General features: G+C 52.1%; 1 protein-coding gene across 5 annotated transcripts in view; it reads right to left on the bottom strand.

The window, feature by feature from the left end:
• Positions 1 to 5,943: 5,943 nt before the first annotated feature.
• Eefsec (eukaryotic elongation factor, selenocysteine-tRNA specific) overlaps positions 5,944 to 15,222 on the bottom strand; it is a 199,557-nt gene continuing 190,278 nt past the window's right edge. For all 5 annotated transcript variants that reach the window (XM_021165245.3, XM_085840359.1, XM_021165246.2 and 2 more), the window contains one exon: positions 5,944 to 6,470. In XM_021165245.3, the coding sequence (XP_021020904.2) occupies positions 6,280 to 6,470 (191 nt within the window). In that variant the 3' untranslated portion in view covers positions 5,944 to 6,279. The remainder of the gene's footprint in view (positions 6,471 to 15,222) is intronic.

The following is a 15,222-nucleotide window of genomic DNA, read 5'->3' as shown; positions in this document are numbered from 1 at the left end:
AGTGAGAGTATGTGCCACACCCACAGCAGGCTTGTCACATGTGATACAGGGCCCTATTGCCCTAGCAGCTCCAACTTCCTCAGTCCTCCCTGTGCTGGCTACTTGTCCTTAACTGGAGGAGCAGATGGCCATGGAGGAGGACTGTCCCTGCTGAGAGCACTGGGGCTGTAGGGAGGATCTGGAGTGCTGGGGTGCCCTGGGGACCCACTTGGAGGTTGGTAACAACCCCAGCAAGGTTTCCTTTCCAGGCTGGGCTTATGCAGCAGCTGCCTGCTGAGGCTGGGTGGGCCCTGCCCTTAATAACCAGCAGCCTCAGCACGGCTACCCATGTGGGTGCCCCTACTGGCTTTCCCAGCACCTTCCGGCCACCGGGAGATGCTTGTCTGCTTTATCAGTGGTCCCCATGACTCTGACAACTGTCTCTCTTATCGGTGTCCCACTGCCTGTCCACGCCACAGGCTCATGCTATGGCCTCTGATCTGTGTTGTCTTTGGAGCTCTGCAGAGTCTAGGATGAAGCCTCTCCCCATCTCACGGAGGTTAGCAAACCACTTGCATCCCAGAGAGGATACCTAGCTCACATCTGCAGGTGGTCTCTGACGTGGCTGACGACAGGCCTGGAGAAGGCCATATCCCCTCAGGGATGCTGGGGATAGTGATAGGCAGGGCCAGACAGCATACTGACGATTCTTTCCCTCTGGGAAAGTACCAAGAACTGGGAGATGCAACGATTACTGGCTATCGCCCAGTCATCTTCACTCACATCTGATTAGAGAGGCATTGCTCCATCTTTCTCTGCCTTTGCACAGTTTTGCCCAGCACCCACCCACACCACCTGCCTCCAGTGGCGCCAGCCTGCACCTGCGAGGAGCTGCCTGAGGCTCTCCCCTCTGTGTGTCTAGCTCAGGCCTCTTCCCAGCCCCAAATCTGAAGCAGCCTAGTCACCAGGGCACTCTCCTCTGCTGAGGCTGTCCCTGGACCCCCACTACCCAGCTCCAGAGTCTGCTCACACCACTTCTACCCCTGCTTCTGTCCCAAGCCCAGCTCCACTCATCTCTGCATTTCCTGGTAGTCCACAGGGAGGGTGACGACCTTAAATTTCTCATCTCTCTGCCTTCACCATCAAGTGTTGGGATTTCAGGTGCTCATAACCTGGGTAATAAAACATGTAGATACAGGATGCAAGCAAAGGGCCTCAGCTGTCACTGGCAGCCACCCTGATGGGTGCCATGCTGAGAATGGATCTCTACAACTGTGTAGGACAGACCAAGATGCAGGGACAGCTTATGTCCCCACTGGAAGGAACAAGTGGGATGAGTCCCCATATACAGCTGTGTTCTTTACTGGCTCCTGAGGCCTGAGTGTCTTCTTGGCCATACTGGGGGTTGGGTGGGGTGGCAGAGTGCACTGTCCCAAAGATAGGGTTTCTTCACAGGTCTGGTCCATCATGGGTAGTGGTGGAGATGCTGTTGCTGGTGACAGTGGTGTTGGTGACAATGATGTGAATTTACTGATGGCCATGACAGTGATGAAATTAGTGCTGGAAGTTTATGATGGGGGTCAGCGGTGATGGGGAACAGATAGTTTTGTGTGGGTAATGGACTTAAGGGTGGGGTAGGATTAGAAATCTGGTCTCTGTAACCTGCTCTAAGCTCAACTCATGAGACCTTCGAGAAACTGGTTTCCAGAGCCTTTTCCTGGGTCTCTGGGAAGCTTGTCCCCTCCTGCTTTTCTAGACCCCTAGCTGGGGTCCCTCTGGTTCTGTAAGGGTCTTGCCTACAGGATGCAAAATGCAGAGGGGAGGAGTTGGGACGAGAGCCAGAAGACCCAGTGGGCCTGGCTGGAGAGGCTGACACTTCTTCCTCCCACCTGGTCATCCACTGTCCTGAAGCAAGAGCTGGAATTGTGGGCTCAGGGTATGACAAGTGCAGAGCCCAGCCTATGCGGAACAAGAGAGACAGAAAGAGGCAGATGTAAAGGGCAGAGGCCTGAAGCTGGAGAGTGAGCAACACATAAGTCTCCTCCTGGGGCCCAAAGAGCCTTCTGGAGCCCTGCTGTGGAAAAAGGTTTCTGGCTACCTCCATGCCTGCCTCCATGAGACTTAGGGAACCCTATGGCTCCGGGGAGAGGGGGGACTGATGGGAACTTAGAACCACATAGAGAAAGAAATCCCCACCCTACCATTATCCCTTGCAGCTGTGTACCTCAGGGCTAAACAAAGCCTGGGCCCAGAAGTGGTCATGCGGGATGTGTGCCCACAGGGCATCCCTAGAAGGGTCACCAGGCTCCAGTAGTCTTTATCAGGGGCCCCAGCTGTGGCCGCAGGAAGTCACTGTTTTGCTGCTGCTCTCTCCTCTAGGCCCACGATAACGTCAGGGGCTCAGAGTGTATTGAGCAACACCTAAGCCTGCGCTGAGGGACCTCTGACCTACAGGTTTACCAGTGGGACCTGAGCATGCAGGCTGAGGTGGAAGAAAGGGTACAGGCCATGGTGGAAAGGTCCAGTCTGCTTTCCCAACGTCTAGTGAGTACAGGACAGGTAGGTTTGTGTCCTCATGCTGGGTCATAACAAAGAGACCCCAATCAGTGTCCAAAGATGCATCTTTGGTGCCCCACACAATTCTGTCCCTATATCCAAGTTCCACTACCCGTGGTGAATTCTCAAACCTTCCACACACCCGCTTCCCACTGTCATTCTGAACCGCTTCCCCTCCCACAGCAAGAAATGACCCTATCCTGGAGCCAGCCACCCCACAGGGACCCTTTGCCCAGGTCTCTGACTGGTACAAAAAGGGTCCCTTGGAATCCACCCCTGCTGCTGTTCTTCAGGCTTCCTCAGGCCTCAACTTGAGTCTCCCTGTCAGCTTCGCCCCAGTACCACCACCCACCTACTCCCAGGAGGCAAGTCTGTTGCTGGCTGAGGTGAGCAAATTCATGGCTAACTCTGCTCTCAGTGGTGTGGTGATTGCTCTGGTGGGGGCTCCTGGAGGGATGGGATTTGGGGAGCCCTTAACTCACTTTCCTCTAGCGATCTATTGGCTCTTCTTTTTAGAGCTGCACTTCTGGTCCCTCAACAGCATGCCCCTCCTCCCCCGGCAAACTCCTGTTCTCGCTTCAAGATCTTGTTCATGGAATCTCTGTGGTCTCTTGGCAGAAGGGTCACAGATGACCCTCAAGAAAGGGACCAGCTAGAACTGGGAGTCCATGAGTGGTGTTCAGGAAAGCGGCAATATGGAGGTTGTCCAGGTCAGGAAGCCTGGGCTGGGAGCACCCTCGAGCTGGAGGGAGTTCTACCCAGCTCAGGGCCCTGGGCTTGGTACTTCTGGTAGACCCCCTATTGCTAGTCTTGCCAGGTCTTAGAGAAGATGCTCATTCACCTTTGTGCTCTGTGCACTGTGGGTCACCACCCTGCATCCCTGCATCCCCCAGACCCCACTCTCCTTTATTCTGCTTCTGTGCAGATGTCACACATGCAGTAGACAGACAAACTCTGAGCACATGGTGTCCAGACACTGGCCCTGTCCAAAGGCTCTGTCCACGCATGAACCCAGGTGCACATGTGCCTGGCTGGGAGGACAGAGACTGCCCCTTCTGCCCCAGGCCCCCAGGGCTTCCCATTTACCAGCCGTTATCTATCAAAAATATATTAACCCCGAGCCTGTTTCCATCAGAGTCTCGATTCCAGGGACGGTTCCAGATAAGCCTTATCTCTGTGCTGGTGCATTAGCCCCATGCTCCAGGGCCTGCCAATCATGCTGCCCCCACCCAGCCTGTGTTGTGACACTGGCTGTGTGACTTCATATTGTGTAGGCAGGCCAGCCAGTAGTAGGCTAGAGGGTGCTTCTTTTCCAAAGACAGACCCCAGGCACTATGGCAAGGAGTTGGGGATTGTCTAGGGCCCTAACCCTTGGCACAGATCCCAAGCAAGTTCCTGTGGGCTATTGCCACAATGAACCTGGCCCTTTGGAGTCGTGTGTCCCCTAAAATACTGGGGCTGGGGACTGTGTGAGGGGTGGAGGGTCCTGGAGCTGAGGGTCCGCCTATAGCCAGTCCTGATCAGCAGTGCACACTGCTTCCCTCCCACTGCTGCCTTGGCTGGGCTGCCCCTTTATCCCATCTTTAACTCACTAATGTGTATTCGGGTTTCCATCGATATCATGCCTGAGGCCACACTGGGCAGGCCTGCCTTATCCCCATTCTCAGAGTCCTGTAAGCTTTCAGGGGTTACATGCTGAGCAGCCCCTCCCAGTGCTCAGCCCTGGATTCTCCTGTGTCTCCTCTTAGGAAAGTAGTCTTCACGAGAGATGCTGGGGTACGGACATGGAGACACGTACAGGTCCTGGAGAAAATGGCTCAACTGAAGCTAGGCTAGGGCTGGGGCTGGCTGCAATACCTCTCTGTACATATCTGTTGGCTTTCTCTCAGGTTGCAGAATCTAACAGCAGCTCCATGTCCTCAGATCTACCCAAGAGAGCAGGGCTTCTCTTATATAACAGGGATCCTGAGATATAAGCTGGGGACTTGCCCAAGGCCATATGCCCAATCAGAGAAGACAGGGCTAATACACCCTAACTCGAAGGGACTCTGAGAGGAGTAAACTTCTGGGCCCCTGTCCGGGGAGGATCTCGGTCCAGGCTCTGTGCTGAGCAGAAGGGCTTCTTTCCCTATGAGGATTCAGACCTCCTCACCCACTCACCAACACTTAGAGGTCACAATCCTAGAAGGCCTCTTTGGGTCCCAGGAGTGATGGAGGGGACTATGGGACCTCAGCCAGGTTGGCTATCTGCCCTTAGGTCTGTGCCCAAGCCTGGGCCTCACTGGCTCTAACTGGCTGCTCCCCCAGGCTTCCTTACAGGTAAATAGGGTGGGGCAGGGCATGGGGTAGCTCAGCCAGTGGCCTTGTCCTTCAAGCATGGTAGTCTTTAGGGCTTGGTGGGGCTAAATGAGGGCACAGGAGGCCCAGGATCAAGCAGAAGGCAGCTACCCTGAGGTGCCCATGCAGGTGGCACCAGTGGGTTCCTTGGAGCTGGGACTCAGATCCTTTGGGAAAGGAGCTCCTGAAGTGCCTATAGTGGCTACACTCACTACATTTGATGTCCTCTGGGTCACACCCAGGCCAGGGGAGTTCTACAACTGGAGGAAGCTGGTCCCTAAAGGTAGTTAAGACCCCGCCCCTGCGTGCCTTCAGCTATAGGTTGTCCTGACTATGGCCGCCTGGGGCCTGGCCAAGGACAGTGAAGGGCAGCTCCTGCCATCCTGGCCTCTTGGAGGCATGAGGGGCTTGGTGGGCTGATGATGTATCTGATTAGAGGCCATGACTTACAGGGACGCTGTGTTCTGTGGTCTGGCTCCTTTTTCTCTGCTCTCAGCTCTGGGGCTTAACAGACCCAAGTCATTTGATCACAGCCTGCCCCTGTTAATATTTTTAATGCCATTTTTGAAAATTAAAGCATAATGCACCGATTACTGGGATAAAGGGAGGCCTTCACGTCTGTCTGGAGGCCAAACTGAGAAACATTGGGACATCTGCTCCCCTTACAGGTGTCTGGAAAAGCTCTGATTTCCTTCGTTGGTCAGTTCTATCCTCTTGCCCCTATCTCAGACCCCCTGGCTAAGCTTGAGGGTGCTGGGGCTGAAGATGAGCACGGAGAGGGTCCAGGTACTCCACCCCTTGTCTAGCACCCTTGGGAGTCCATGGTTCCAAAACTGGAGGCCAGGGCCTATTGACCTCTAGTGCAAGGATGGAACCCCAGGGTACTAACCCCTGGCCAGAGGACCCCAGGAAACTCAGCTGTTCAGAAAACCTCCATTCTTCAAGGTCCACTGACAACATCCCAGGAGCCACTTGGTTGAACCTAGCAGCTCTTGAGTCCTAAACCCAATGCAAACAATTCCCTGTGTGTGATGCCTGGGATTCCCCTGGGAGACAGGCAGACTATGGGCATACTAGGTCACATATGGGATGTTTATTTTCAGTTGGAGGGTGCCAGCTAGTTGGGGCAAGGCTGAGTGGCTGCACACTCTATCTGGGGAAGACCCAGGTTGCTGGCTCTGCTAAGGCCATTTTCTAGTGGGCCTCGTTGCTATCCTGAGTGGGTGCAGGGGTGGAGTGGCAGGCCCTCCTGGCACTGTTCCTCATTTTCCCCAGGTTTTCTCAATGGGCTCAATAACAGTGCAATGGCAGTGGGATGGGGCTGACTGCCTCAGACTGGGGAGGTTGAGGCATGTCTGGGGACATCTGGCACTGTGGTCTGGCTTGCAGCTGGGCAGGATGGTTCATTCAGGGAGTCTGTACCATGCGCTTCTGGGTGTCAAAGACATAGCGCTTGAAAGACAGGCTGAGTGTCACAGGCTGGATGGGCTCTGGCCGATCAGTGCCCTCCTCTGGCTTGGTGGTCTCTCCACGGCCGGCTCGGCTCCGCTTCTTGAGTGTAGGTGTCAGGATCTTCTTGGACTCAGGGCTGAGGCCACCTGCAAGGGATAAAAGTGTCACTGACTCATTGTAGGCACAGCTGTCCTGTCTCCTAGCTCCGCCCTCCCCCAACTCAGTATCACTACCTCTGCCAATTCACTACCAGCCAGTCACTTCTGGGGCATAACTCTCTGATCTTCTGGCTGCTCATCGGGTCCCTAAGGTCCAAATGCTCTCTAGAAACACTGTTCTACCTGCCAGATATGTCACTAAAAGTTCCTGGACACCATGGAGATACTCTCTTACCCCTATATTGGGAGTCTGAGTCTGTGGCAGACTAATGTCTTCTTCCTGCCTCTGGGTGGGTTCAGAGGAGGGAGCCTCAGCAGACCAGCAGTGATCAGGGGAGCAGCTGGGAGCTTTAACCAGCTCTCCTGGGTCAGAGCTCTTACAGGATCTTACCCAGGCTCTGGGAGACACTGTCTATAGCCAGCTCCTCATCCTCACCACCAACCCAGAATAAGGCTGGGCTCCTAGCCATTCTCAAGAGCTCGACACCATCTTTCTTCACCTACAACTGCCTTTACTCTTCCTACTTCCACAGTGGAAGACGTCCTATGGTCCCTCAGTGAAAGGCTGTGCATCAAAGTTTAGCCATTTTTTAGTTATGCTAATCCTGACAGTGTCCGGCAGCTGTGGATTCTGCAGTAGTTACCGAGTCCAGCATCCTACATGCTCATTTAGTCTCGTATTGAGATATTCAACTGACTGCCTTAAGTGTGCAGATGAGATAGATGCTAGGAAGAGGCTCAGGCCATGTCTGCTAGTACCTACTAGCACTTGGGGGAATCTATTGACATTCCATAATTCTGAAGGGCAAAATCCACCAGCATGTGGGTCTCTGACAATGTTTTTGTTTTTGTTTTTTTGAGTCAGGATATCTCTATGTAGCTCTGACTGTTCTGGAACTCACTATGTACACCAGGCTGGACTCAAACTCAGAGACATTCTTGCTTTGCCTCTTGAGTGCTGTGATTACAGGCATATGCTACCACTGCTCTGCCTCTGACAATGATCTTGAAGAGATCTACTACCTCTCCAAGCACCTTGCACTGGCCCCTAATCTCTGGATTTAAAAAAATAGTACATTCCTAGATAACTGCATTCAGGTTAGGAATGGCTTGTCTCACTGTATGAAGAGTCTGGGCTTACTCTGACATGCAAAAGTGAGACCGTGAGCCATTTCAAAACCTGGAGGCCTGGGGAAAGCCAAGGACTTGAAGCTGCTAACAGGGCCCTGGAGTGAGGTTGTCTGCCTGAGTGCACACAGGAAAAGGTGTCTTTCTGCAGTGGCCTGATCTGCAGTCCCACAATTGTGGCTTTGCCTCCTCTCAGATGGTGCCTAGGCCCTGGAATAAGAAGGTCCTGGGCTGGTGCCAGGCCTGCAGGTATCTGAGTCCCTGAATCAGAGCTGGGCCTTCCTCCTGCTGGCACCAGACCCTGACAAATGGTAAGAGCCTGTCTCTCTCTGGTGCCAGGAGGTCTGATCGCTGAAGAGGTGCAGGGCTCCAGAGCGTCTATGCCATGCTAGGGAGACAGGTGTGGCCCAATCGACAGTCCATCTCATCTGTGATGGTTCTGGTTACACACATCAGCTCAGAGTAGGCAGGGATGCAAGAATAAGTCTGGCATTAGCAATGCTATGGCCATTCAGCAGCTTGGTCACCGTGGCGTCACAGGGATCTGAGAACAACACTAAGGGTCTACCAAAAAAACCTGTGCCAAGCTCCTGGGGCATGTAGCAGATATCACACTGTTTCTTTAGTGGTCCTTTTTCCTTTGGCCAGGTGGCATAGGCTGAGGAGCTGGAGCTGTACCTACCATAGGAGCCTGGCCCAGCTCAGGCTGAAAATGTCTCTCAGTTCCCTGGGGCTTTCCCTTTAAAGATACTTGGCACTGTAGGACCAGTGGACAACTGGGAGCAGGCATGTAGTCCAAGCCAGGTCCCCTGGAGACTCTAGATTCAGAAGGACTGACAGTCAACAGGCCTGGAAGCAGATAGCCCCAGATAGCGTGATCTTAAGGAAATGATCTTGTGTCACTGGGAGGGTGGTGGTAACAGCTTTGATATACCTAATGCAGGGATCTCTGAAAAAGACTGCTGGACTCGTGGCCAGATGACAGGGACCACCACAGAGATTCCTGGCAGGTTGCATAGACAGAGGGAACCTGTGATATGGCCAAGTCCATGAAGTGTACCCTATAGTTCTATAGGAGAAAGGTGCTGACTGGGTCATGGGGGTCAGGAGGCAGCTTAGGGTACCAGCATCTTTAGTCCAGGGGCCCTCAGGCAGGACAGTTTCCCACCATGCCATTCTATTCTACTGGCTTTTCCTATGTGCATAGGCAAACACAGTGATTCCCACCAAACATCAGCTTCCCTGTCCTGTATCTGGCTTTGTCAGCCTCTCAGCTCAGATGATGTAATCCCTAGAGTTCTAAGAGCATCTATTTTATTACCTTCCAGTCCCTGGCCATGTGTTACCTCTCAGGCCTGCTCGCTACCTGGCCACCATAGCTAGCCTCTCTGGCCATCCTCTGCATTACTTCTTTCCTGTAATTTCATCTCTCTGGTGGATTATTATCTCCATGGTTAGTATATGTTGTCTTTCTGTGACCACTCCCACCAAGGGAGGTTTCTGTCTGTTGTCATGTGATCTGCACTGAGGACTCTGGCTCCCACCTATCAGTGCTGATGGGGTCCTACAGGGCTGGAGGCAAGTTCCCAGTCCAAGAATCCAGAGAGCATGCATTTAGGAACAACTTGTGAGATAGCTCCTGCAAGTCAATGTCAACCAAGAAGTCTGCTCCCAGGGATGCAGACAGACAAGCATGTGCCACGTAGGCCTATGTGCAAAGGTGTCTCCATGAGGAGCTGAGCAGACCTCACTGATCAGGGCTGGAGGAACTGAGATACCAAAGAGCTTCAGGCTTGCCCAACATCCTGCAGTGGGGGAGGGGGCAGACCTGGTGACCAAGGTTGTCTGATCCCCATCTGTGTTTGAGCACCAGAGAACCACACATCAGTTAGAGGGGGCCTGAAACCAAGAGAAGATGAGACAAATCCCCTTGCTGTAGTAAACTGCTGCTCGGTAATAAACTTGCAAGCCTGAGGATCTGAGTTCAGATCCCCAGAAGCCAGGGAAAGTGGTGTGCACCTAGAATCTTAGCATCTAGGAGGTTAAGAAAGGAGATTCCTGGGGCTTTCTGGCCAGACAATCTAGCTGAGTTTTGTGAACTCCAGGTTCAGTGAGAGAGTGTCTCAATATATATATATGTATATATGTATGTATGTATATAGGGTCAGTAACTGGAAGACACCCAAAGTTGACCTTTGTCCTCTATACAAAAGATGTATTCTAAATTTAATTTAAAAAAAAAAATGCAGCAGGCAGAACTTTCAGAAGAACCCTACCAGCTCCGAGCTGTATTTGTATCTTTATCCATACCACACTCATACTCACCTGCACTCATCTCTATTACACACATTTACACGATAACCCCTCCATGCCACACACACCTGGATGCATCCCACCCAGATGAACAGGGCAGCGGTGAGGCCTGGGAAAACCATGCCTGCCCTCGAGATGTCCAGAGAGCAGTCTGGCTCAGACATCACGCTGGACTGGTCCTCTCCCTGGGAGGGTGGGTGTTGGGTTGAGGTAGGCCATAATGTCCTCTGTTCAGGAGGCCCACTCTCCCAAGCCACCATGTCCTACAGCAGTCCTGGAGCCTGCTCTACTCTCTTTTGAGCCCAGGCATAGTGAGGGTGGCAGTGACCCAGTGTGACACCACTGCTCATGGCTTCCCATGGGGACCTCTCCCAGGGCCTGGCTGGCCTTTCTCACTGTGCGCCAGCCCCACACAAAGGCACAATGGGCTGCAGGCTGCTGGGTCTTGGCTCTGCTGGGCAATCAGGGAAGAATGTGGGAAGTGAAGTTTTTCAAGCCTAGCGTGGTGCCGCCCGGCAGTGGCCATCAAAGGCCAGCAAATTGCCTCCAATTGCTGGCGTCGCTTTCATGTCAGGGGCCAGACTAGAAGAGGGGCCTTCACACTGGTGGGTAGCTGGCACCCCCCCAGTGGGAATGGATCCCTTGTAAGCATCTTAGGGTCAGAAGCCCCTTCAGGGGCTTACTGAAGCCACATCAGCTATCAGGGGGCTGTAGAAGCAGGGCAGAGGGGGAATGGGCTTAGGGGTTTTCCTGGGGCAGCATCCTGGTAAGGACTGCTGGGCTGGCAGCTGGATAGCCACAGGATCCAAGTTCAACAGGCTTGTAGCTGGACTAGACATGGGGCAGTGCTCAACAGAACTCTGAGCAGAAGTGACCTGCTTCTGCACAGGGGCCTGCTGCTGCTGCTGCTGGCAAAGGTAGAAGCTAACTTGGGTGGAGTCAGGGTGCTGGCTATAAGGCTTGGGCTGGTCTGACAGTAACATCTGATACACAGGAGGCTTCTGTTATACAGGATTTGCAGGGGTCCAGATGAGGTGAGCCAAGGTGTATGTTCTCCATTGAGCTGTGTGATGAAGCTGGGTCTGAATGTGGTACTCCCATCTGCCACAGCTGATTGTCATCAGCTCCTCACCTGGCTGGGGACAGGCCAGAAGGACAGATCTGGGGAGAGAAATCCACTTCCTCCTGGGCTCCCTCTGAACTTGTGTGGGAGTGACTGCGTCTACCTGCTGTGTGTTTAGGTGAGACCCTGTGCTCACAGACTCACAAGCCTATCCCCGCCAGCTGTGGTACCAGCTCCCTGCTTTCCCTCTTTCCTTCTCTGCAACGGTCATGTATGTAAACAAAGATGCAATTTGCTTTAAAGAGATAAGGTGATTAATTTTTTTTAAAGAAAGAAACAGAACTATATTCTGCTGTCCCCAGTAACAAAAGGAATTAGGGGAGGGGGTGGCAGGCAGGCCTGTGTAACCACAGAACCAAGTCCCTTCTGAGGCTCTGGAACACACTTGATGGCTCGCATACCTCTTTGATTGGGAGGAAACAGAGGCAACGGGCCCTGCATGCCCATTTTGATGTCTTAATGTTGCCTAATTCCTTCTTTAATTTATATTAAGCTTCTTAGCAACAACAATGAATTCTTCAAAAACAAAAAAGGACCCTTTGCAGAGATATTCCCGCACCCAGTTAACTGAAGACGCAATGCAGCCCAGCTTTGGAGATTGAGGTACTTTGGAGATTGGGGTGTGTGGGGAGGAAAAATGGCATAGTATGTGTAAGCTTTCTAAAAAGGAAAACCAAAATCACTCTAATCCAGACAGGAAATGACTTGATCTTGAGACTCAGATGGAGGCTTTGCCTATGGAGGGCAGCCTAGGGGAGACATTTTCTGTCAGCCATTGAGCTGTCAACCACCTGAGGCCAGCTTCCTACTACTTGATCCTGAGAGGTTGCCACCCCATGAGGTAACTGCAGCTCCTTGAAGCATGTGCTGGCACTAAGACGGTCCAGGCCCTCACTGACAAGGGGGCACTTCATGTGCAACATGGAACCCTGGACTTTCTGGCAATCCTACCGCAAGCCCCTGTGCACAGTGAGGGCTAACATATGCTCCTTAAAGGTTCCAGGGCCTCTTCAGTGCAGGTCCTGTTGATTGGGCCATGGTTTAGTCTATGTGAACTTCCCAGTCACTGTTGCAAGCCTCTCTCTGCTTACTCACCTCTGTGCTGTCCAAAATCCTTTTAGAACAAATCTTGACCGTCTCTCCCAGTTCAGCCTCTCCTGAAGAAATCTCTAGATCCCCACATGTGCTCAGATGGTCTATAGTGCCTAGGTACCCCATTGCCTGCCTCCTACAGACCTTTCTCATGCTTCAGCTGCCTCAGTTCCAGTCTCTGCTGGGCTCCCTCACTGGATTGATTATGGCAACTGCCTTAGTGCCTTCTGCCTAGACTTTAATAAGAGGAGTGTTGTACCCTGGTAGTCTTCCTCCTGGGATCAAGGCCCTGAACCTTCCTCAGAGACTTCAGCAAGGCCATATTAGTCCTTTCAGCTTGCCTGGAACCACCAGAAGGGTTCCTGAGTATGGTTCTGTGCCAGACAGCCTCTAAACCCACAGAGGCTGGGGGTGAGGAGCATAGCTTTTGAGTGCAGCAGCAGACGAGGGAGGGAGAGTCCTGGAAAACAGGAGCTCTTCCAATTCTGCTGGCCATATCCACACAGACTTGGAGCCCTTTGGGGTGAGGATAAGGAGGGAGTCCCGGATCTATCTGTCCCCTCCCCTCAGGTTCAATCAGAGTTGCCAGGTGGGGATGCCCACACACACCTTTTAGGCAGTGGGCGATGGTGCTGGATGGATGGGGTGAGAGGGCAGTGGGGTAGCATGGGGACAGAGCTGAGGTGTGTTGGGAGTGGGGATAGAACCATGACAAAGCTAAGTGGGCTGGGTAGGTAGTGAGAATGAAAAAGGGAGAGAGATGCGTGATCTCTGCAGGGCAGGGTTGTAAGAAGTGTGCTGGTGGCTGAATACCTCCTATTTAATGGGTCCAAGGGATGCCAATCTCATGTCACTTCTGATACTGCCATTCCAGCATCACCTCACATGTCCTCTTACCTAGCCAGTGCCACATGGGTATCCCACAGGTGAGCCACTACCCAGGCAGGTAAGGGCTCACAGCTATGGTCCAGGGCTGTGCTTATGAAGTGCCCACTGCAGCCTGGTGCTCAAGGCAGGCCAGATCCTTTACTGCTTTACTGTCACCAGGGAGGCCTAGGCTTCAGGATATCTCTACAGAGACTTTTGGGAATTAGGCTTCTGCACTCTGGGTCACCATGGGGAAATGCTGTTTGGCTGCATCTGAGGGCTGCTGGGTGTCCCCATGTGGGGAAAGTTGTTTTGAAATTAGCTAAGTGCTACCTAGAGAGATCTTGAAGGAAGACCATCTTATTGGCCACAGAAAGCTTAGTTAGTGCCCCACTGTCAACAGATCTCTGGGCCAGTCAGAGAAAATGCTTATTGCATGGTGACTATGTTCCAGACAGTCATACCTTAACTGCAGCCACTTCTAGACCATTCATATGCCAGGAAACTGAGGGCCAGAGACACTCAGTGAGTTGCCCAGGGCCACAGGGTGGACTTCCTCATTTAGATCAATGCCTTCAACACTTTGTACACCTCTTCCACCTTCCCTTCCTTGTGCTTAGGGGCAGTGCTGGCTATGGTGTGGTCTGCTCCAATCTACAGGTTCTGAGGACCTATATTTTCCTGGTAAGTGGGAAAGATTAAGGAAAGGCAGCCCTAAGGCCGGAGGGATTGAGGGCAGGGTCCTGATGGCTTCCCAAGAAGTATTTTCCCCCACCACTCAGGAAGGTAGAATTTTAATGCTCTCACCCTCCACATGTACACTCTTTAACATAAGTTAATCCTCAATTAAAATACCTAGAGCAGAAACTACGATAACTGGTTTAAAAGGTAGAGCTATTGACAATAAAAGTCATCTTCATATTACCTTCATATTGCTTTTTCTTTTTCTTTTTTTTTTTTAAATTCACATATTAAAAACGTCATTTTTATGACTTGGGGGAAAAAGCCATAGAGAATAATGAGACTGAACAAAGGCTCAGGAGCAGTCATTTTCCAGGGCCCATATGTGGCATCCTGATTACTGTATCAGCTCTGCTGCCAGAGCAGAGGGAAAAACAAGCCCAGGTGACCGATATACTGTCCTCTGTGGCTGGCAGATGAAGGGCAGGGGTGGCATGGCAGCATGGTCCACATCTATGCTCCTGAAGCTTCGGGCTGACAGCTTATCCCTCATCGCCATTTGCCTGCCACCCAGGGTGTCTAAGCACACAGTCAATGCTTTGTGTAAGATGATTGGCTGTACCTGTGTAGCCTCTAGGGAGTATCTCAGACCTGGCTGTGACTTGAAGTGGTATGTCTCATTGGGACACTGACACTCCAGCCTGCTTTCCTGCCATAACTGCCAAGGCTAGGTACAACTTTAATTTTTTCAAACCTTATTTTTAATGATGGTTCTTAAAACGCTTTAACCTCCCTTGTAGCCTACCACCCTCCAGAGGTAGTGGAAAAGAAAGTATATGGGGGAAGGGGACCTGTTTAGAAAGGTTCTTTAGAGTAACTCCTGTCTGTGTTGTCTGGAAACCAGCAGTTCAGTTCATAGATTGGTAATGGCAGCTCGATCCACTCACAAACACTTCATGGATACGTTAGCAGTCCAGTTCTGTAGAGTCGGGTTAGCAACAGTGGTGATATGACTTAGCAGAGAGAGTCAGGCCTCAGCCTCGGCTCCAGTCAGCAGGAGGGACCCAGAGGAACACCAGGAAAAGTTCTCAGCTGTGCCTTTCTTAGGGAATCGAAGATTGCAAAGCTGTGAGAGCCATAAGCATTGTATAGCCAAGCACTGTACCAGCAAGCCAAGCTCTGTCTCTATCACTCCATGGAGTCCTATTTACGCCCTCCAAACATCATGTGTCCTCTACGTGCCTCGCCTCAGCACAGGTTTTGTCTCAGCTCATGCATCCAATCAGCCAGAGTCCACAGAGTCCTGACAAATGCAGCTCAACTATGCAGTGTAAATTGGACCGATACATGGTGTACTATTAGCAAAGAATCCTCCATCACGTGTCCTTTCACATGTTTGCTTTAACAGAACATCCTCCTGCCTGTGTCTGCTTCAGTGAAATGTTCCCTCATGAGTCTGCCTTGGTCTTTCACCTCTGTTCATTCCGGGAAAACACTCTTTCATGTGTTTGCCCTGGCAACACACCTTCCAACATA

The sequence above is a fragment of the Mus caroli genome, unplaced genomic scaffold (genome assembly GCF_978045245.1).
Source record: "Mus caroli unplaced genomic scaffold, Mus_caroli_1 scaffold_7, whole genome shotgun sequence".
Classification (NCBI taxonomy): Eukaryota; Metazoa; Chordata; class Mammalia; order Rodentia; family Muridae; genus Mus; species Mus caroli.
This window is presented reverse-complemented; position numbering and strand designations above follow the sequence as displayed.